Below are 22,362 nucleotides of genomic sequence, written 5' to 3' on the forward strand. Positions count from 1 at the left end.
TTTCGTTTGTGGCAGGTGCCCAATCAGGAGGGCTTCCCCAGCCTTCAGCACACAGGCTTACTCCTGTATTAACAAAATGTTGAGAATTATTGTCCAAGACTGACACACAAAACAACACGGAGATACTAAATGCCCATGATTTATTTTTCACTTCCAAGATATTTTATAATAACAGACTTCATATGAATCTTTACTGGATTCAGAAATCTATTGATCTAGTTATACCAAATTATTCATTCTATTTTTTTCCACGAGTAAGCAATACACAATAAGGAACAGCCAGATAAAATGGATATTAAGCAGAGGGGGAAAAAAGAATACACCTGCTTCAAGTGATCTGGCTGGGCAACACAGTCTCATCCTTCACTGCCCTCTCTCAAGTAATATCAATTCTCTAAACATGTTCAAGTTTCAGAATTTATAGGTTCTTATGGTTCGCTATGAGGCAGTGCAAACTCATTACCCATTCAAATCATGGAATTTCATATTTATTAAAGCCTGTTATTTGATACCTCCAGTAGAGGATCAGTTAGCTGTTGATGTTTCTGTTACTCAGGCATATTGTGAAAAATAAGTATATGCAAAATCAGCTGACATGTTAACTTGTGGAGAGAAGAGAGATAAGATTTAGTTTTATCAATAAATTGAGTTTATTCCTGATCACCACTTGGAACAGAATGTGTAAAATGCAACTTACAACTTTATCCAACTGTGTATTTTAGACAGAATTTTAAAAATCTTTTAGAACTGTAAATCTTGTTAGCTTTCCTTACATATCAATGTACTAAAAGTATTGTTCTGACATCAGAAATTATTGCATAGTCCTGAAATAAATTATTTTTACAAGTACTTTGAACAATGTTTTTGAAAACCTTTCCTTACTAATTTTCTATCCACTCTCTCTTCTCGATGTCATTGACACCGCCAGAATACAGCTCCACTCGCATTGCCATTTCTCTCACCCCTGCGGACTGTAATTCACAGGTGATAAATATTGGCAGACCTTGTGAGCACATCACTGCTAAACTCACTTCAGCATACACATTTCCGATATGGGTTTCTGGATGCCAATCAGCTGCTTTTCCACTCTATCTGCTTATGAGATGTTGCAAAACAACTGTAGCATTCTGACCCTTCTCCAGGTTGAATTAAGCTAATTCAGCATAAACTGTCTCTGAAACATCAGATAGTATGCTCAGCTAATATGTTGTGCAACCTAGCGAAGGAACCCCATGGAATAACTTGAACTCAAGGGCAGATAAAGGAACACTATCCAAAATATCACAATTATAAAAGTAAGCAGATTAAAAACTAATTTAAATTTTATACAAACCTTTATCACACTAAAATAAACTATGAAGAATTGTAAAATGTAGATACAGAAGAATACCTATCATCTGGTTGATTATGATACGTTTAGCCCTTACATCCATGTTCTTGTTCATGGGTAATAAAGTGCAGAATTGGAATATTCGGTGTGAATTTTTAATAGTATAAGAACCAGCTTTCCACCAGACTTGAGTTACACTCATGGAACAGAATGCTCGTATGTTTGCTTGATGCCATCTTAATATTTAACTCATACACAGTTAAAAAATGTAAACAGTTTAAAAAAACATGACACGTGGATAAGTCATAAAGGAATATATTCTGAAAATTTATGAACTGAAGTTGCTTAATGTTTTTAACTGATCCATGTTAAAGAATTAAAAGCAACAACCATGTATGCTGAATAGTATACAAATCTCAACATTCTAAAAGAAAACTATGCGATGATTAGTAAACAGTCAACATAGAAAATTACGACAGTTCAACATAGAGAAAATTAAAAACTTAAGCAGATATAAAGTAGATAAGCAAAATATGTATTGCTGAAGTCTACACTGAAAATACTGCCTGGAATACATTCTAACAAATCGGTCGCAAAAACATCACACATTTAATAACTTTAACTTAAGAGTTTACAAACTTGAATTCACTGGGGAAAAAACGTACTGATTATGACAGTGATGGATTACCAACGTACTGGTGTATGGATGAGGAAAGTGATAGCCTATAAACAAAGTATCCAGAACGCAAGTTCTTTGAGGTGGGATGTTATTGTGTTGTCATTAGTGGCGATCAGCTCAATTTGGCAACTAAGCACATCTTTTACAAGATATCTGAATGAACTAATGACTTAATTTATGTATCTATACATCACAGTCTAAATAATTGAGTACATTAGCATTATCAATGTGCATTAACTTGCATTGAAAACCTTAACTAACTAGCATTTCTTTTATTTAAATTTTTAAAAGTATCAAAAAATATATCCAAAGTCCAGACAGTACCAGTCTACCACAAAATGCAAGTGATTCCCAAAGCGTGACTTTAATGGAGCCTGAGTGCAACATGACTGCAGTTTCATTTAATTGTTCTAGTTTTCCTATTAAAATGCTCCAGAAATTCAATATCCATTCAATGTAGTACAAATTCATCTGAGATTGTTTGCAGTTTCTGAATATATTTTTTGACCATTGGGCTGGCAGGTGTCAACTGAGGAATGTCTTTTTTCCTCTACTTTCCATATTCAAGGAGGAATTTTAACTCTTCCCTAATCAACAGAAGAGTGGAACAGCAGTTAAAATGGGAGTCAGTCAATCTATTACCAGTAAAGTTCCATTTTAATGCCAACAATTTTGGCAATGATTGAGACTCCCACTGGACTCTGGCAAACCATAGCTCCAGATAGAAATTTAACTCTCTGCTGTCATTTTGGGAAGCCAGCGATACAAATGTACGAACTTTTTAGTTTGGCTAGGAGGTGCAAGTGTGCTCCACAGGGCAATTAAGGAAAGCTTTGGCCTTTTATGTCTGATTTCATCTCCAAGTGTGAGACTGTAAAACATCATCGTTCCTCCACCAACTACTTACCCATAAACAACTGTCTCCTGATGCTGGTGAACAACTCCAGATCATTTGCTTTTTATCACGCATCTGACTGCTGTATTTGAAACAATGGAAGCAAGCTACTAACCAGTAACATTCAAGTAAGTCTCAGCCGTTAAAAGTGACTTTTTTTAAAAACCAACTTAAGACACGTGGTGGGGGAGGGAATGCTACCCACTCCTCTTCAGGCTTACAATGAGTCCTTGAAGCAATGTCAGGTCAAACCAGATGAAGTAATTCTTTTTTTTCTAATTCACTTATGGGATGTGGGTATCGCTGACTGGCCAGCATTTAATGCCCATCCCTAGTGAGCTGCTGCCTTCTTGAACCGCATGCTCATCTGGTGTAGGTACACCCCCCCGTGCCATTTTGCACCATCAACAGTGAAGGAATGGCAATATATTTCCAAGCCAGGATGTTGAGTGGCTTGTAGGGGAACTTGCATGGTGTTGTTCCATCTATCTGCTGCCCTTGTCTTTCCACATGGCAACGGGCATGGGTTTGGAAGGTGGTATTTAAGGATCCTTAGTGAATTTCTGCAGTACATTTTGCAGATGGTACACTGATGCTGGTGCTGAACATTGGTGGTGGAAGTAGATATTTGTGGATGTGGGGACAATCAAGCGAGCTGCTTTGCCCAGGATGGTGTCAGCTTCTTAAGTGTTGTTGCAGCTGCATTCATCTGCAAGTGGGGAGTAGTTCATTACATTCCTGACCTGTGCCTTGTTGATGGTGCTCAGGCTTTGGGGAGTAAGGTGGTGAGTTACCCACTGCAGGATTCCTAACCTGTGACTTGCTTTTGTAGCTACCATATTTATACGGCTAGTCCAGTTCAGTGTTTGACCAATGGTAATCCCCCCAGGATGTTGATACTGGAGGAATGGTAACATCATCAAATGCCATGGGATAATGGTTCAATTCTCTCCTGTTGGAGATGGTTACTGCCTGGCATTTATGTGATGCAAATGTTATTGCCACTTTTCAGCCCATGCTTGGATATTGTTCAGGTTTTGCCACAGTTGGACACAAACTGCTTCTGTGTCTGGAGTTGTCACAAATGGTGCTAAATATTGTGCTGTTATTGGTGAACATTCCCACTTCTGATCCCATGATGGAGGGAAGGTCATTGATGAAGCAGCTGAAGATGTTTGAGCCTAGGACACTACCATGAAGAACTCCTGCAGAGATATCCTGGAACCGAGATGACTGACCTCCAATAAATCCTGTGTATCAGGTGTGACTTCATCCAGTGGAGAAATTTCACCCTGATGTGCACAGACTCCAGTTTTGCTAGGGCTGCAAAGCAGCAATTGACACTCAGGTCTTTTTTCTATCTTTGAACCAAGACTGTAACGAGGTTAGGAATGGAGTGGCTTGTTCAAAGTCTGTCCCATTCAACCGCACAACATGGTTTAAGGTATTATCAATGTGAAGGCAGGTCTTCGTCTCCACAAGGAAAATGCAGTGGTTATTCTTACCGATACTATAATGGATAGATGCATCTGTGGCAGGGAGATTGTTCAGGATGAGGAAATGTATGCTTTTACCTCTTGTTAGTTCCCTCACCAGCTGCCACAGGCCCAGTCTAATAGCTATAGCCTTTAGGACTTAACCAGCTCAGTAAGCAGTTGTGCTGGTGAGTCGCTCCTAATTAAGTGAGCATTGAAGTCCCTACCCAGAGTATATTCTGCACCCTCGCTACCTTCAGTGTGTCCTACAAGTGGTGTACAACATAGAGGAGTATTGAATCATCAGCTAAGGACAGTCTGCATATGGTAATCAGCAGGATATTTCCTTGCCCACGTTTGACCTGATGTTGTGAGACTTCATGGGCTCCACAATCAATGTTGAGGACACCCAGGATAGGAGTGGATAGGTGGGACAGGGCATACCCAGGAACAGTGATGCTAATGTCTGAGACATTTTCCGTAAAGTGCGATTCCATAAGTATTACTGCATCAGGCTTGAGACAGCTCTCCTAATTTTACAGTAGCCCCCAGATGTTACTAAGGAGGACTCTGCCCAGATATAACCACCACTACTTTGGAAAAGCAAACTTTATTGCATTCACATTTTCACTTTCCATAAACAACCATTTTGTCTGTTCTCTAACCCCTAACAAGGAGCAGGCTACAAGATAGGCTTGGGCATTTTCAAGAGAATTACCACTACATCCATAACGGATGGCCAATAAATGCTAGCCCAGCCATTGACCCCCTCATTCCATGAATGAATAAAAGAAAGTTGTAACAGAAAGAGATATTGTGCTACTAGTTTAAGCTGAAGTTGAAAGGACATTGTTAACTAATTGCACTATCACCCTTTTGAATCATAGTCTTAAGCAAAAATAGGAGGGATAAGGGGCTATATACAATCAACCTGGAATTAATACACTAGATTTTAGTGAAGCAAAATGTGCAAAAGTCTTCCATATATATTTACATACTGTAGGCACTACCCTTTTTACCTGGTTATTAAAATAGATGCACTTGTTCATTATTTCACCCGAAGCACAGAAGTTTTCTTTAGTCCCCTTCCGTAAAATAATACTGTATAAACTACATCCAACTCTACATCTTGTAAATAAGAATGCCCAATATGTTCTGGCTTTTTTCATTCTTTAGTTTGAATATTGAAGTGTTAATGTTGATCTGAAATAAGTATTGTCAGAAAGTACTGCTGTTTGTTTCAATGAAATCAAGGCTAGGTTTGGGAGTGTGTTCGGTAATACAGTCTATTCTCACCTCCCCAGTAATCACTATTGCTGAGAAACAACTTCATAACCAGTTTATGCTGTTATTCTGGACCCTGCTTTTTCTTTTAAAAAAGTAAAGTGCACAATGCATTTTCTAGGATACATTATCCCTGCCAGCATTTTGCAATTGCAAAGCAAATGCTACAATAGTACTGTTTGCTGTCAGATGCTTTGTTCTCACCAAAACAGGCTATGTACATCGAATCAATAATAAGGCTGGCATTGATCCTAGCTGTAAATTACACAACACCCAGACTCGGAGTTGTAATTATCTGTTGCTAGGCTAACCAATGTCTTCTCTAAACTGTTAGCATTTTGACCAATTACCAGTGAGAATTATATCATTGTCTTAAGAGCAACAAAATCCTGGGACAGTTGTGGGCCACTACACAAAGCAAAACAGCACATTCAGCTTCAAGATTAATAACTACAGAAATGCATTTGATTCAAGTTTCAATTTAAATCACCTCTTGAAGTAAGTCAAATACTCTTATACCTCAAAGTAATGTATGAACTTAAGAATTTAAAGAGTAATACGCAGGACTGCCAAGATTCCTAAAATATGCAGTGACATTAAAAAAAAGTGGCTGGAATACATGTATTTAATTTGTAAGGCAACCATGAATATGCAGAAGAAAACTAGCTAATTATTCACAACTTCCACTCTTCCCCATCGTGACTGCTAACCAAGCCAATTTTAATCAATAAGGCAGTCCTACGTATCATCTCCAATTCAATTTTATTACACCTTCATTTTTTAAATGTTCATACCTTCTCCGCAAAATATTCAGTTCAGAGCCATAAATTTAATAAGAAAAAGGGTTGTTAGAGAAACTGCGTTCTTCAATATCAGTAGTTAAGGCAATGTGACTACTACGATTCTTATTGGAATGTCAAGGAAACTGGAATGTTAAGATTTAATGACCAGCAAGAACAGGTTTGACTGTCATCATCTTCAAATTGGAGGAATGGATACGGTTCACAACAGTTTGCACAGATTCTGTGCACAAACACATCACAAACATAACTTAGTCCAAGCCAAGTGACTTAAATCACATTTGTGATTGATCAGTCTACCTTAAAACGAGATGATGCAAAACCTAAAAAAATTAACCCGCAAAGTCAACAACTACATCCCCATCCTTCACCGACATCTTTGCTGTTTAATTTGATACTTTCGGTAGCTTTTTCAGTGAACATTGGCCCAGCATGTCTTAGCATTAGCTCTGTGGCCATTTTTATAAAAGCTTCTTCCACGTTGCTGGAATCTTTGGCAGATGTCTCTAGTACAGATGCCATATCATAATGAACTGCAAGAGTTTTGGCTTCTTCATATTGAACCTCCCGGGCATCATTCTTATCGGACTTATTACCTACAATGGTAAACATAAATTTAACATTCGCTAAGTTGACATGCAGCTGTTTGATTTATTGATACAGTATATTCAACCTCAAACTTATCAAAAACACAGACAACATTCAGAAGCTGAGCAACCAGTTGAGAACAAAATCTGAAACACAATTACCTGTTTACATCATATCTTTTAATCTTCAGCCACCTAACCAATTTAACCTTGACAGTTTTTGCCTGAACCCTAGCAATGAATTTCACAGTCGCAGGAATCTCTTAAAAATGTTTATCTTGCTATTGTGCTAAGATCTTTTACGTTTTATTTTGTACTTGATTTTTGTTCTACAGAAAAAACTTGTACAAGTGTAGCATCTTTCACATCTCAGGGCATCCCAAAACTTTTGTGGTGTAGTTATTATGCATGAAACATGACTGCCAATTGCCACACAACAAGTGCCCACAAACAACAATGTGATAATGCCAAGATACTTTAGTGATGCCGGTCAAGAGACATATTAGTTTGAGCACCAACTGGAATTAATCTACTTCCCATTTTTGAAAAATTGCTATCCAAAAGGGTAGAGTTGGCCTTGGTTTAATGTCTCAGTTGAAAGACAGCCCCTCATACATTTCACCATGCTCTCAGTACAACAATGGAATGTTTGCAATATCTTTGTAGTCAATGTGCATAATTTATTAAAGGTGGCAGGATCAGTAAAGACAGCTGTTAAAAGAACATACCACATTCTAGACTTCATTAATAAGGACATACAGCACAAAAGTGGGGAGGTTATGTGAACCTACAAAGGGCACAGGTTAGACCTTAGCTGGAATACAGTGTACAGTTCTGGGTTCTGCACTATATGACTGCACAGGAGAGAGGCCAGATGAGGGTTACAAGAATAGCTCCAGGGACAAGAAATTTAGTTATGAGGGCAGATTGGAGAAGTTGGAACTGTTTTCTTTGGACAGGAGAAGGCGAAAAGGAGATTTGACAGAAATTTTCAAAAATCATCAGGGATACGGATAGAGTGGATAGGGAGAAACTTCCTGCTTGTAAAATGATCAAGAATCAGAGGGCATGGTTTTAAAGAAGTGTTTTGAAAAAGCAATAAATGCAAGATAAGACAAAAATATTTTCACACAACAAGTGGCTGAGGTTTGGAATGCACTGCCTGGAAGCATGGTAGAGGCAGGGTCAACTGAGGCATTCAAGAGGACACTGGATCATTATTAAGTAGACACAATGTGTAGGATGGTAGGAAAAATGGAGACGTTTGGCACTAAATCAAAATACTCAGAAGAATGGTGCTAACACAGTGGGCTAGAAGTCTTCTTCTGCACTGTAACAATTCTGTGATTCTATAAAATTTCTGGATTGTGAACCCACAATCTTGTGATGTAGAGGTGATATTTAAATCCATTAGTTATTGGAAACTATTTGCTTTTATCTATCATGCCTATCTTTCACAATATTAAATATACATCATATCACCCCTTAACTAATCACATAACAATGTGGTGTAAGGAAGTTTGAAATGGTTAGAACGAAGTAACATCACCCACTGGGCTCATGTCAGAAACCAAATGTTAAGGACTTTTTGCTTAGTCTTTTATGGAAGCAGATATGCCTCAAGTAAATAGGTAATGGTAATGCTTTCTAAAATGCAGAATGCTCAGCATCTTTACTAGTTAGATTGCATGAATTATTAAGGGGGCCAACTTTAGGACCTTAGGTCCAAACCTTCCAAATGGCAAGCAGGAAAGGATCTGAAGATTTTTCCTTTTTTGATGCCATTTACAACATGATAACAATGGTGGAGCCAGCTAAAGAATGCTGATAACAATAGTGGAGAGACAAATTAAAAAATTAATTCACAGAACCTACATAAAAGAAGAATCAACAGCAGACGTGAAGAAACAATTAATTTAACAAAAAGGTCATAATTTCAAATTTGAGCTGGTGAGACAGAGTTCAAGGATTAGATGAGAAAACTCAAAAGGGCTTTAAAAAATTCTTGAACTTGAAAAATGGTGGTGATTACTTAAGCTGAAAAGTTGCCCTCTAAAAATGTAAAATCCAACTGAGCCACGAGGCAGAACCAGGAGAATGAAACTCAAGGATGACAGTTCAGAACACTGCTGGCATAAAAATGACAGTTTAGACTGCTTAGACGAAAATAGAAATTGCTGGAAAAGCTCAGCGGGTCTGGCAGAATTCTGAGGAAGGGTCACTCAATCCGAAACGTTGACTGTGATTTCTCTCCACAGATGCTGCCAGACCTGCTGAGCTTTTCCAGCAATTTCTATTTTTGTCTCTGATTTATAGCATCTGCAGTTCTTTCAGTTTTTATTTAGTTTAGACGACTGCTTGGGGAACTAAAATATCTTTCAGAAGTTACGTAAATCTTTCAAAGGGTATACAACATTTTGCATGAGGAATAAGATCCAACAGTAAAAAGAATGACAAATTTGAGAATCATAATGAAGCTCAGTAACGAAGAAAAATTCCATTCCTGCCTCCATCACCTTTTCTGGAAGAGAGTTATGAAGAATCTCAACCCTGAGAGGAAATAAAATCTCCCCACATCTGTTTTAAATGGGTGAATCTGATTGCTAAGTAGTGAACCTCAATTCTAGGTTCACCAATAAGAGGAAACAACCTCTCTATATCTATGTTGTCAAGACTGCTCAGGATCTTATATGCTTCCATCAAGTTACCTCCTATTCTTCTAAACTCTGTGATACAAACCTAGTTTGTCTAATTTTCCTTCATGAAATAACCCGTCCATCCTTTCTTAAATAAGGCAACCAATACTGTTCACAGTACTTCAAATGATGTCTCATCAGAGACATGTATTACTGGGCCATAACCTCCCTATTTTTGCAATTGATTTCCTTCAATAAACGACATTCTACTACTTTCCTAATTACTTGCTGTACCTGCACACTAACTTTTTGCAATTCATGCAGAAAGACACCCACATCCCTCTACATCTCAATTTCTCTTCATTTGCATATCCTCTACTTAAATTATTCCTGCCAAAATGGCCAATTTCACATTCTTCCATATTAACCTACTTTATTTGCTACTGCTTTGTCCAGTCACCTAACCTACATCTTTTTATAGCCTTCTTGTTCTCTTCACGACTACCCAACTTTGTGCCAATTTGGCAACCTTATCTTCCATTCCCTTCATCCAAGTTATTTATATAAGTTGTAAACAGTTGATGTTCCAGCACTAATCTCTGTGGCACACCACTTATTACATTGTGCCAATCTAAAAAAAGGCCTCTTTATGCCTTCTCTATGTTCCTTATTAGCCACCTATTCTTCCATCCATTCCAATATGCTGTCCCCTACACCAAGACCTTTAGCTTTCTGCAACAATCTTTGATTTCACCTTATCAAATGTCTGGTTCCAGTCACAAAAACGTTCTTCAAATACCGAAAACTTTACCATTGCGAAAGGCATACTCGTGTATGCCAAGAGACCAGTAATTCCAGTTTCACTCCAAAAAACGTCGCAGAAAAACATCAGGGCCACATGAGCATAACAAAATGCAGATATCAAAGTCAATCATCAGTGTGGTGCTTGGAAATTTCAAAGGACATAGAAGAAATAATTTTGGAAGATGTGAATACACTGACCAGAACCCCTAATAATGTCCAAATTTCCAACCAGGCCATGCAAGCATCTACAAATAAAGATCAAAGAGTATTGTCTAGAGATCAAAACAGAGAAGGGGTAATTGTCTAGAGAGATATAAATCAACAGGGATTTTATCTGGAACTTATCTCAGAAGGTACTATAAGAGAAAATAGAAATCTCATTCCAATATATTTAATGACAACAAACGATCACCTATTTGGATAAAACAGTTCTAAATTAAAGAACAGAACTCTATACTACAGGCCTCAATGAATAATGTCAAAAACAAGAAACTATAGTTTAAGAAACAATACAGATCTTTCAATTCTCATGAAAACACAATAATAGCGAGTCACGAAACCTGCTGACAGATTAAATTTGTGAAATGAGAGACTTAGGTAGGGGAGTTGGGACAGTGTTAAAATGCACATACAAACATAAGCATATGTAAAAGAATAAGCAGGACAAAGACTTGGGGGGAGATGTAGGATAAGCAAGTTTGAAAAGGTTAGAATGAGCATGCCACCATCCACTCTGATGATGTCAGATCACATGATAACAATTTCTTGACTAACCTTTGATGGAGACCAAAATGTCTCTAGAACCTCATGAAATAATTAACGTTTGATTATGGTTTAAAATGTAGAAGCTTCAGTACTTTTACTAGTCAGTTCAGATAATTATTCAGAGGTTCAAACTTGGGTCCAACCCTTACTATAAACACAACGCAATATCTTTTTTGTACTTGTGTTACCTACAGTTGGCAACAAACAAGAAGCAGCTGAAAACATATTTCAGAAATGCCTAATTTTTAAAAAATCACTTAAAAATATAGAATAAGAGTGAGAACTTTGATCATTATACAGTGATCATATACTGACAGTTTTTAGAGAATAAGGCCTTTAACGAACTTCAGAAATGTCTCTAAAGCCCAGATGATACTAGGCATGGAGCAAAAAAGAGTTATGGAAGATTTCAGAGTCTTTGGGCTGGATTTTTGCAATGCTGTGGAAACTCCCTGAACCTGTAAAACAGTGGGCGGGACAAGCATTCGAAAATCCTGCCCCATTTGTGACAAATGCTACTTTTGTCAGCAGAGGAATGGCGCAGGACATGAGGGAAACTTGAACTCAGGAAGGCCATTCAAACTCAGAGATGATTGAAATAGCATTTTTAATGTAGCAAGGATCATATCCCACAATGTAGGAATTAATAATCATTACAGAAATCCTAAATACCTTTAAGGATAGATAAAGTCTAAGCTGGCAATTATTTAAACGGTCATCCAAAACTGTCTGCCTGTCAGAGAGATTTGAAAAATATTTTCTAGCAATTTCGATAGCTTTTTTTTGACATAATCCTAATTGCCATGAGTTCTACCTACTTTTTCCATCCAAATCCTCATGACCCCAAGAAAAAAAATCTACTTTCTGTCTTTAATAGGTGATCCCTTATTGTGAAACAGTCACATTTAGTTCTAGATAGAAACATCTGCTCCACACCCACCTTCAAAACATAATCAAGTCATCACTAAGTTTTCTAAACTCCAGCTGATACAGCAGGCAGTGGGGACAGCAGTTTCATAAAGAGTGCAAGAGAAAACAGGGATAGCACCTTCATAAAGAGCAGGGTCAGCAGCTTCTCAAACACTGTACAGACAGCAGCTTCATAAAGAGAAGAGTGAACCTGCATTAGATGGGTGGTGGAAAGCACCTTCAAATGGTTTCTACTTGGCAAAACTAAAATGGGACATCAGAGAAAAATAGGTGGGTGATTGGTGAGTATTTCTCGCATCGCTTTTGATTAGCCAAGTGGTTTGAATGAGGTGATCTACTGCAGCAGAAGAGTACAGTGAAGAAATTCATTTTTAAAATACTTCATATTAATCAAATTCATAGCTGGACAGGCATGCATTGTAGCTGTAGTACGTGGGTACTGGTGGGCACTAGTGTGATCTGCATAATCCACACCTGCAACAAATGTTGACTGCTTCAGGAATGACACATCAGGAAGGGATGTGTGGGACCTAGAGGCTGTTTCAGGAGGCTATCACACTCCTCAAATTAATTACATCAGAACTATATGAACACAAAGACACTGAGGAGCCATTTAACATGCCGTACAACTTTGTTCGTTCTCTTGTCAGTGCACTGGCGGTCAAACAATTGTTTCACTCATATCCAATAGTTCACAACTAATAAAACAGATGAGTCCAAAAATTTGCTGCTCACAACAGTATCCAGATTATTTTAAATCATCGCAAATCATTCAGGACATCTGAAAGGGTTGAAAATGTAATGATGCATTTGGCCTCTTCCTTTTAATTCAAAGTTGCTTACATCCAATTTTGATCATGTAAGTTTTTGCTGTTTGTATTACTTAATTTAAATCACTGTATAGTTTTTTTTTTAAGTAAAATGGGTTTGAATTATCAAGACCATACTGTAATAACGTCAAATCTCATCAGAAACGTTCTACAGGACAAAATCACAGCCTCAAGGTGGGGTAACAAAAATGCAATAGTGACAAGCTACATTTCTCCACATGTAACAGTGTAAGATTAAAAATTAAATTCTGTTTGCAGATGCAAACAGTTGAATCTTGGCTGTAAAACACCTGCATCAATTAGATCTGAATACTATTTAATTTACAACCTGAATTGTTCTTAATTCTTAATGCAATCTCACATCAAAGAGTGTTTGAATGATAATTGGAAGACTAAATTTTAGTGGACAAAATAATTGAACTATAATCTAAGGACATAAGTAAGGGAATCAAAATAAAGTGGGTTCAAGAATATGGAGACTTGGAGCGTACATGAACAAGTCTTTGAAGGTGACATGACAAGCAACTATGGTTATTAAAAACTCTTGCAGGATCATTGACTTTAAAAACATAGGGACAATACATAAGCAAGGAAGCTATGCCAAATCTTTGTTAACATTGTTTGGGTCTCAGCTGAATTATTTTGTACAATTCTAACAACTTAGGAAGGACATTAAGGACTTTCAGTGGGTGCAAAAGATATTTACTGGAATAGTGCCAGGGATAAAAGATATTATAGAGAGACTAGAATAGTGTAGTGGAAGGGAGTTTCTGTTCTGATACAGGGAACATGGCAGTCAATTTACATTCAGAAAGCTCCTACAAATAGCAATGTGACAATGATCAAATAAACTTTTTGTGATGTTAACTGAAGAATAAATATTGGCCAGGGGATCAGGAAGAATTCCCAGGTCTTATTCAAAATTTGTACTTTGGGACTTTGTCAAACTGAAAGGACATACATGGCCTCTGATCAACATTTCTTCTGAAAGATGGGATTCACCGAAAATGGGTCAAAACACTGGCAGTAAAACCTAATTTAGGTTCAATAATTCAGTTAAGGAAGCCTTCTCAGCAGTACCCAATGTACAAGTAACTTATAGTCTTACCTTATTAAGTAGCTGTATGCAAATTTGAAAGAACTCAGAAATATATGTCATATATTGGGCTGGGATTACTTATTTCAATCCATTTACGCAGGCCTAGGTTCCTTCATGATGTTAGTAAATAAGATTTATTCAAACCTGAAAGAACATCTCAGAAAATTCCCAAATAATTTAAGTTATTTAATCATGGAAATTTTACAGAATTCTTGAATTATGCATGAATAGTAATTATTACTTCCAATAATTCATTCAATAAACATATACTGTTAGCTAATTTTGTTCCACGCACTTTCTTTCTCTAATTTGAAGACCAAGTTGATTTAACTCTTTAGAAGTTTTTTTATGGTGTAATATGTTTGGATCAAGTAAGTGATTTGTCAGTACATCATCAGATCTAACTTTACTTCAGTACTCATTTTCCTATATTTTGACTTAAATCAATAACTGACATGGTGGCTCAGTGGTTAGCACTGCTGCCTCCCAGTGCCAGGGACCCAGGTTTGATTCCAGCCTTAGGCGATTGTGTGGAGTTTGCACATTCTCCCTGTGTCTGCGTGGGTTTCTGCTGGGTGCTCCAGTTTCCTCCCAAGTCCAAAGGTGTGTAAGTTAGGTTGATTGGCCATGGGAAATGTAGGGTAGGGGGATGGGTCTGGGTGGTCTGCTCTTTGGAGAGTTAGTATGGACTTGTTGGGCTGAATGGCCTGTTTCCACACTGTGAGGATTCTATTATCTTTAGTTGCAATTTAGATAAACCATTGACCTCAAGTCTATTTGATAGCTTCAACAACTGCAGTGATGTGGGCAGACAAAGTCTTGCAATATATCAAACTGAATTTCCTCTTTTACTGGAACAATTATGTTTTAATTCAGCTCAAACTACTAACCTCTTGCAGCATAACAATTTTAGAAATTACAATACTTAAATGCCTCTCTGATGTCTCCAATAAGCAAGCTGTACCGTAGAGTAAGATCTCACTTAAAGTTGTACTTGCATTTCTGAAAACTGCAACTTCAAATGAAACAGCTTTAAGTAATTTGATTCTTCCATCACAACCAATGTAAGAAATGGCTTGCTTATTTGGACAGCTGGTTTTTGATCAGGAGTGATGCAAATAGTGCAGGTTCAATTCCTCACTCGAGGCATGATGACCCCAGGTTGAACTCACCACCAATCATCTCTTTCTTATGAGACAACAGCCCAATGGTCCTCTCGCACTACAATGACTTTATTTTACTAAAGGTCTGCAGCATAGAAGAAAGGTCCTTGAGCCAATTAAGTCCGTGCTGGTCAAAAACAAGTATCTAACTATTCTAATCCCATTTTCCCGTAAGATCTTGTTTCTTAGTGATCATTATTATAGTAGTGTGTTACAAACCTATCCAACATCAGGTTATTTTACATCAAGCGTTGTGCAATGAGGTAGGATTAATAAGAGATTTTGCAGTTAAGGATCTTCTAGGGGGGTTAGCAATTATGACATTGAAGAATTCCAAATCCAATTTGAGCGAGAGCACCTTGGGTCTCAAACCAGTGCCCTCAACATAAAGAAAGGCAATTATAAAGGGATGGAGAAAGCTGTGATAGTGGGCTGAGAAAACAGACTGAAAAGGAAGGTCAATAGATAAACCCTGGCAGACATTTAGATAAATACTTCAATGGAGAAAGACTCCATTGAAAGTACAGCACAGAGGAACCTGGGTGTTCTTGTGCACGTGACATAAGAAATTTGCATGCAAGCACCCCATGTAACTGCGAAGGCAAATATAACTTTGGCCCTAGGGGGTTGGAATTTAAATATAGAAAAGTCTTGTTACAACTGTACAGGATGTTGGAAGACTGCACCTGAAGCTGTGTACAGTTTTGGTTCTCATATTTAAGCAAGGATATACTGGTGTTGAAGGCTGTCAAAAGAGATTCACTAGGCTAATTTCTGGGATGAAAGGGTTAACTTCTCAAGTATAGTGAACAGGTTAGGCCTTTATTCATTTCAATTTAGAAGCATTAAGTGAACAGTGCCACTCCAGTACTCGTGGAGCCCGTTAAACAGATACAAATCTAAAAATCAAAAAAGAGACTGTGAGGACTATTTCACAGTATTTCTTTTCACAAGATTGTGTAAACATAATTAATAAAGGAAGGAAGAAAAAGCTTTTCAAGTATCTATTTAAAGAATTGGAAGGTTTTTTTATTACAAAAGGAAATTAATAAAGTAGTTCAGATTTAAAGATAAGAAGGCCTCTAAGACCATATTAGACATCTGTCAGATGCAATGAACCAAACTCATCATGCCTTGAGCACCATTCTGGAAAAGCAGCTAGAAGGTCCAAATGCTCAAACTCATGACTGGATGTAGAATTAATTTTCTATTACAGCTATACTTAAGGCAATGATCAATCTTTGGTTTGCAGCTGCAAACCATATCACAAAGCCCACTGCCAGCTGTCTTGGGTTGCCCTATGACTGCAGCAAGAGAAAAGTTTGGAAGTATCCTTTTGTACCTCATGCACAGGGATTGAGTCTATTCAAAGCACAGTAAAATCTGAAAAATCTAGGGGCAGTCCTTCAGGAACAAAGCCCTAATATAAAAGGTGTACTCCTTCCTAAACTGTGAACTACTTGGGAATGGAAGATTTCCCAGGCACAAAGAAATAAACCTACCCTAAGAACAGGAGAAGTCCTAGCACCATTACATAGCTCAGTCTCTAACTGTTTTCTTAGTACAGGGCTAATTCTGTGCAGTTACTGGCTCATAAAGAATACGTTTTGTTAAAAAAAAAGGCAAGTGTACATCACTTAATTTTCTAGGTAATAACATCATTCAAGGTGTTCTCCATCTGAAAACACAACAAACTGATTTGGAAATCAATTGATATCTCAGAATGATCAAAAGACCACTATTTAATCAAGACCATCAGCTATAGGAGCAGAATTAGGCCATCCCACCCATTGAATCTGCTCCACCATTCCATCATGGCTGATATGGATCCCACCCCATTTCTCCTGCCTTTTCCCTGTAACCCTTGATCCCCTTATTAATCAAGAACCCGTCTCTCCTAAATACACTCAATGATGAATTCCACAGATTAACCGTCCTCTGACTGAAGAAATTCTTCCTCATCCTAGTTCTAAAGGGTCACCCCTTCACTGAGGTTGTGCCCTCAGGTCCTAGTCTCTCCTACCAGTGGAAACATCTCCACATCCACTCTATTCAGGACTCTCAATATTTTGTAAGTTTCAAGGAGATCTCCCTCATCCTTTTGAACTCCATCAAGTACAGTTGGAGTCCTCAACTGCTCCTTATATGACAAGCCTTCCATCTCCAGGATCATTCCTGTAAATCTCTTCTGGACCCCCTCAAAGGCCAGCACATCCTTCTCCATGTATGGGAGCCAAAACTGCTCACAATATTCCAAATGCAGCCTACTATAGCCTTATACAGCCTTGGCAATAAATCTCTGCTCTTGTATTCTAGCCCTCTTAAAATGAATTCTAACGTTGCATTTGCCTTCCTAACCGCGAACTGAACCTGCATGTTAACCTTAAGAGAATCCCGAACTAAGACTCCCAAGTTCCTTTCTGCTTCACATTTCCAAAGATTTTCCCAATTTAGAAATTAGTCTACACCTGTATTCTTTCAACCAAAGTGCATAACCTTACACTTTCCCACACAGTATTCCATCTTTCACTTCCTTGCCCACTCTCCCAGCCTATCCAAGACCTGCTGCAGCCTCCCACCTACTCAGCACAACTTGTCCCTCCATCTACCTTTGTGTTATCTTCAAACTTAGCAACAATGCCCTCAGTTCCTTTGTCCAACTCGTTAATGTAGATCATGAATAGTTGTGGTCCCAACACTGACCCCTTTAGAACTCCATCAGTTATTGGCTGCCATCCTGAAAACAACCCCTTTATTCCCACTCTCTGCCTTCTGCCTTCTGCCAGTCAGCCAATCTCTAAACATGCCAGTACCGTGCCCCTAACATCATGGGCTCTTATTTTATTCAACAGTTTCCTGTGTGGCATCTTGTCAAAGGCCTTCCGGAAATCCAAACAGAGCATATCCACTGGCTCTCCTTTGTCAAAGGAACTGTGTTGCAACTAACACCATAGGCAAATTAATGAGGTGGACTGGAAGATATGGCTGTAGAAGGTCCTACAAGAAATTGTGGTTCATTTAAGAGCTAATGATAGCTTAATGCATGGACTGCAGAGTCGTTAGCAACTGACAAAGCAAATATTGGGTGCTCAAAAAGCCTTGGACAGTTTAAGAAAAATTGTTGTCGCAGGCAGGTTGCTTAGTTATGTACTGACAACATCTTACTTTGTTTCAAAATGTTGCCTTATAACACATCTCAATAGTACATCATTATAAACTTATTACTGTGGTGAAGATGGAAATTAACAGCATTCTGCCATCTGCTCATACATTGTCCAAATACATGGAGCAACCTAATTTTTCTTGAGGACACTCTGCATTGCAGTTTGGACAAAGTGTTTTCTTGCCTAGGTTTTTAAAAGTGATAAAGAAACATAACAAATAGTGTTAACAGATTCACGCATTCACATGGTGAGCATTGGGATATCCTCCTTTCCATCACTTTTAAAGATTATGTCCTGACTTTAACTGTTTCAGATGGATGCAAATAGTCAGCAGTGGTTAATTTCAATAGCAGGAAAGCACAGGTTCACTCGAGGAAATAGAGGAAGTGAGGGGAGGTTTAGTGGTTTCCCAAGCTCACGGTTAGGCTTATTCTTTACTTTTCTTTCTTACCTCCTTAATCACTCACTCATTGATTCATTTTCAGCCTGAATTTGGCAAAGGGTGAGTGCTCAGCCTAACCCACCTGCACACAAGTGTGCATACGACCAAACAGCTAAAATAGCAATACCCCGATTGGCTGTACTTGCATGACTGAGGCAGCCATCCTTAAAGCGAGACACTGAACACGTGCTCTCCTCATCCACTTCTCTCACCAAGCACCACAGAGTAAGTGAACACTTAAAAAGTACATTTATACACTTTCAGAAAGATGAAATAATCTGAACACAAACAGTTGTGGAGAAATGCTTCTGTATTAATGCTGTAGCTTTTGATGTCTATGCCTGGCTAAGGTAATTAGTATTAGCATGATTATGTACCTATGCACATTTAATTCAAACTTTCTGTAAGCAAACCTACCAATTAATAATTGCACAATGTTTGAACCCGCATACTTCTTCACATCTTCTATCCACCGTGGCACAGATTCAAAAGATCCCCGTTTGCTAATGTCATAAGCAACAATCGCACCATTAGCACTTCGATAATAACTCTGTGTAATTGTCCTAAAACGTTCTTGTCCAGCTGTGTCCCATATCTGCAACTGTAACAGGAAAACAAAAATAACAATAAAAAAAGGAAACAAGAACACTGTTCAACAATGGCTCGGTGGTTAAACTAACCACAAGGCAGAATTGAGACCCAGTTACATTCTTCACATCTTCTTAAAGGATGATGAAATACGAGTGAAATAAGGATTCGAGAATTTGAACTAGTTTTTTTTTCCTTTCATGGGATGTGGTTTCTGCTAGCCTTTTTGCCTTTTTTTTGTCCAGTGAGTGGTTAAGACTACTTCAATGCACACCTGGCTGGTCTTCCATCTTCCACCCTCCATAAAGATTACCACATTCAGTACTCTACCATCTGTTTCTTTAATGAAAGGAGATCTCAGAGCATCACCCATTAGCTCATTAACCTGTACTGGTTCCCAGTTTATCATCACTTTGACTTTCCTTTCACAGGTTTTCTTGCATCAGAAGGCTCCAAATAAATACAAGTTGTTGTATAGCACAAATGCCGGTCGTTAGGTTGCAGACATCAATAATTGAAACTGTCAAGTTAGAGGTGGCTCCAATATCATAGCATAGGAGTTCACCCAGCTGTCAAAGTAGTAGCACATCAACTGAAATTATTTTGAAGCCCTGTCATTCACACCATTGAATGATACACTTTGTTTTGATGCCCAAGGTGAACTTTACACTGCAACTACATCCAATTCAAGGTAAAACACCATAACTGAATGACTTAAAAAAACTGATGTTAAAAATGAAAAGGTTTAAAAAAAGTGTTGCTAAAAGAGATCTGAAAACAGATTACCTAAGCACTGCCATCCATCCCTTGACGGTTTTGGCACATGTAAAGAACACATATCTAAATCACATCAATTTTTTTTAAAAAGCCAATATGAAAAGACATATTTGCAATACATACCTACTTCCTCACGTAAAATAAGTTTAGTTTCAAAATACATTCCTCTCGCAATTGGCAGCTTGCACTGTAATGTGAATTATTTATTCATTAACCTGAGTATTACCTCTCAGTGTGCGACAGACTAAATTTCACTCACCTGCTTGGGCTGCAAGGTTTTTTTTAAGGAGAGCAGGGGGTGAGCTCTCACCAATGATCATCTAAGAGGTGTAATAATAAATATGAGCACACACATTGATGATAACATATTTATATTAACCATATAACCAAAAAACCTACATTATGTAATATGTCAGTCTGCCAAGTTTCTATTTCCTGTTTAAGATAAGCTGCAAAGTAAAACATTTTCTTTTCCTGCTACTTTGGGTGCTTCATAGCCTCACGTAAAACGTTTCAATTCCTCTTTGAGGCAAAAGTTTAAGGTGGCACAAAGGAACCAAATAAGTTTAAACTCAAAGTGCTGAAGAAGCTCAGCAGGTCTGGCAACATCTATAGAGAGAAACAGAATTAAGATTCCGAGTTAGATTTGACGCTTCTTCAGAACCGTCTGTTTTAAACAAAAAATCAGATCGCCAGCATCCAGAGTATTTTGCTTTAATTAAAGGAGATGTACACTTTGTCAACATCTCAAAGTCCAAAGTGACTCATCCTTGACCTGTGGGGGTTTGGATGCAGCAGACGAGAGATTTTGTTAATAAATTGTGTTGGATTCTGACAAGACCCATCGAACGAGTGAAGAGATCGTGTGTGTGTGTGTGCTGAACAGTATGCAAAGTTCAAATGGATTCATGCTGCTGGTTAAAAAGAAATGCAATAATAAGAAACCCAGCCAAGCCCTGGTCTTGGGAAGATGTTGAAAAGTGAGCGAACTCGGACCTGCCGCCAGTGCATTAGAACCAGCGGGCGCTGCACCAGCATCAAAGGCTGCAGCAAACGGACGGGTGAAAGCAGATGCTGTGCTTCGAACTTACTTTCACCCGCTTGCCTTGAATTTCTAAGGTTTTCATTGTAAAGTCCACCCCGATCGTGTTGCCTTGTTTCTCCACGAAAATGCCCGATTTGAAACGCTGCACGACGCAGGTCTTGCCGACGCCGGCGTCTCCGATCAGAACGATTTTAAAGAGGAAATCGTAAGGCTCGTCCGGATCCACAGGCCCCGACATCTTTTCAGTTGCCCGGCTCACCGACAGACGAAGACTTTCGGACGCGTGAGGGAGCAGCGGGCTCCGGAGGAGCACAATAACGAGAGTAATCTCCCAGAGCCCGCACTCTGAGGGACATGACGTGGATGTGGAAAGTCCGGAACCGACGGAAAACGTTCCCGAGAGATCCGCCGCAAGGACCCTCCCCCCTCCGGCCGCCCGCCGCACTGCCTGAGCGCAATCCCATGCAATCGATAGGGCACTTGCACCTAGCTGGCCCAAATGCGCCGGCAGGACCCAGCGCCGTGGCGCACTTGTCTAGCCTACCTGTTCAGAGATAGTGAGGACTGCCGATGCTGGAGTCAGAGATAACACAGCGTGGAGCTGGAGGAACACAGCAGGCCAGGCAGCGTCAGAGTGGCCTGCTGTGTTCCTCCAACTCCACGCTGTGTTATCTCTAACCTACCTGTTGCTGGGAGCCTCGGTATTCGGACATGCCCAAACTGCAAGTGATTTCATCGCCTTCTTCAGAGCGAAGAGACCTGTAACGGGACTATAGGAAATAGGAGCAGGAGTAGGCCGCTCGGCCCCTCGAGCCTGCTCCGCCATTCAGCTCAATCATGGTGGATATTCAACCTTGATTTGAAGGTGCCGGTGTTGGATCGGGGTGGACAAAATCAGAAGAGACACAACGCCACGTTACAGTCCAACTGGTTTATTTGAAATCACAATCTTCTGCAGCGCTGCTCCTTCATCTGGTGAAATGGAAGGAATTGCACGAGCACAGGATTTAAAGGCCGAGAGATCATTGCAAGATAATTCTAGTTAATTAAGTCAAAAGATAGTACAAAT

General features: G+C 38.8%; 1 protein-coding gene across 1 annotated transcript; it reads right to left on the bottom strand.

Moving 5' to 3' along the window:
* Positions 1 to 1,471: 1,471 nt before the first annotated feature.
* Positions 1,472 to 21,783, bottom strand: rab43 (RAB43, member RAS oncogene family). The gene is made up of 3 exons (XM_020528115.2): positions 21,340 to 21,783; positions 19,301 to 19,484; positions 1,472 to 7,059 (listed from the first exon to the last, which is right to left on the bottom strand). Exons 1-3 carry the CDS (start codon positions 21,529 to 21,531, stop codon positions 6,809 to 6,811), a joined length of 627 nt encoding a protein of 208 aa, XP_020383704.1. The 5' UTR covers positions 21,532 to 21,783; the 3' UTR covers positions 1,472 to 6,808.
* Between the last annotated feature and the right edge of the window lie 579 nt (positions 21,784 to 22,362).

The sequence above is a fragment of the Rhincodon typus genome, chromosome 16 (genome assembly GCF_021869965.1).
Source record: "Rhincodon typus isolate 14 chromosome 16, sRhiTyp1.1, whole genome shotgun sequence".
NCBI classification, from domain to species: domain Eukaryota; kingdom Metazoa; phylum Chordata; class Chondrichthyes; order Orectolobiformes; family Rhincodontidae; genus Rhincodon; species Rhincodon typus.

Bases quoted from the DNA above. Each gene is read 5' to 3' on its own strand.
- rab43 (XM_020528115.2), bottom strand. From the start codon at position 21,531: ATGTCGGGGCCTGTGGATCCGGACGAGCCTTACGATTTCCTCTTTAAA. The intron at 19,485-21,339 runs GTAAGTTCGAAG...TTCCTGTTACAG, and splicing joins TTCAAGGCAAGCGGGTGAAA to TTGCAGATATGGGACACAGC. The intron at 7,060-19,300 runs GTAGGTTTGCTT...TTACCATTGTAG, and splicing joins CATTGTGCAATTATTAATTG to GTAATAAGTCCGATAAGAAT.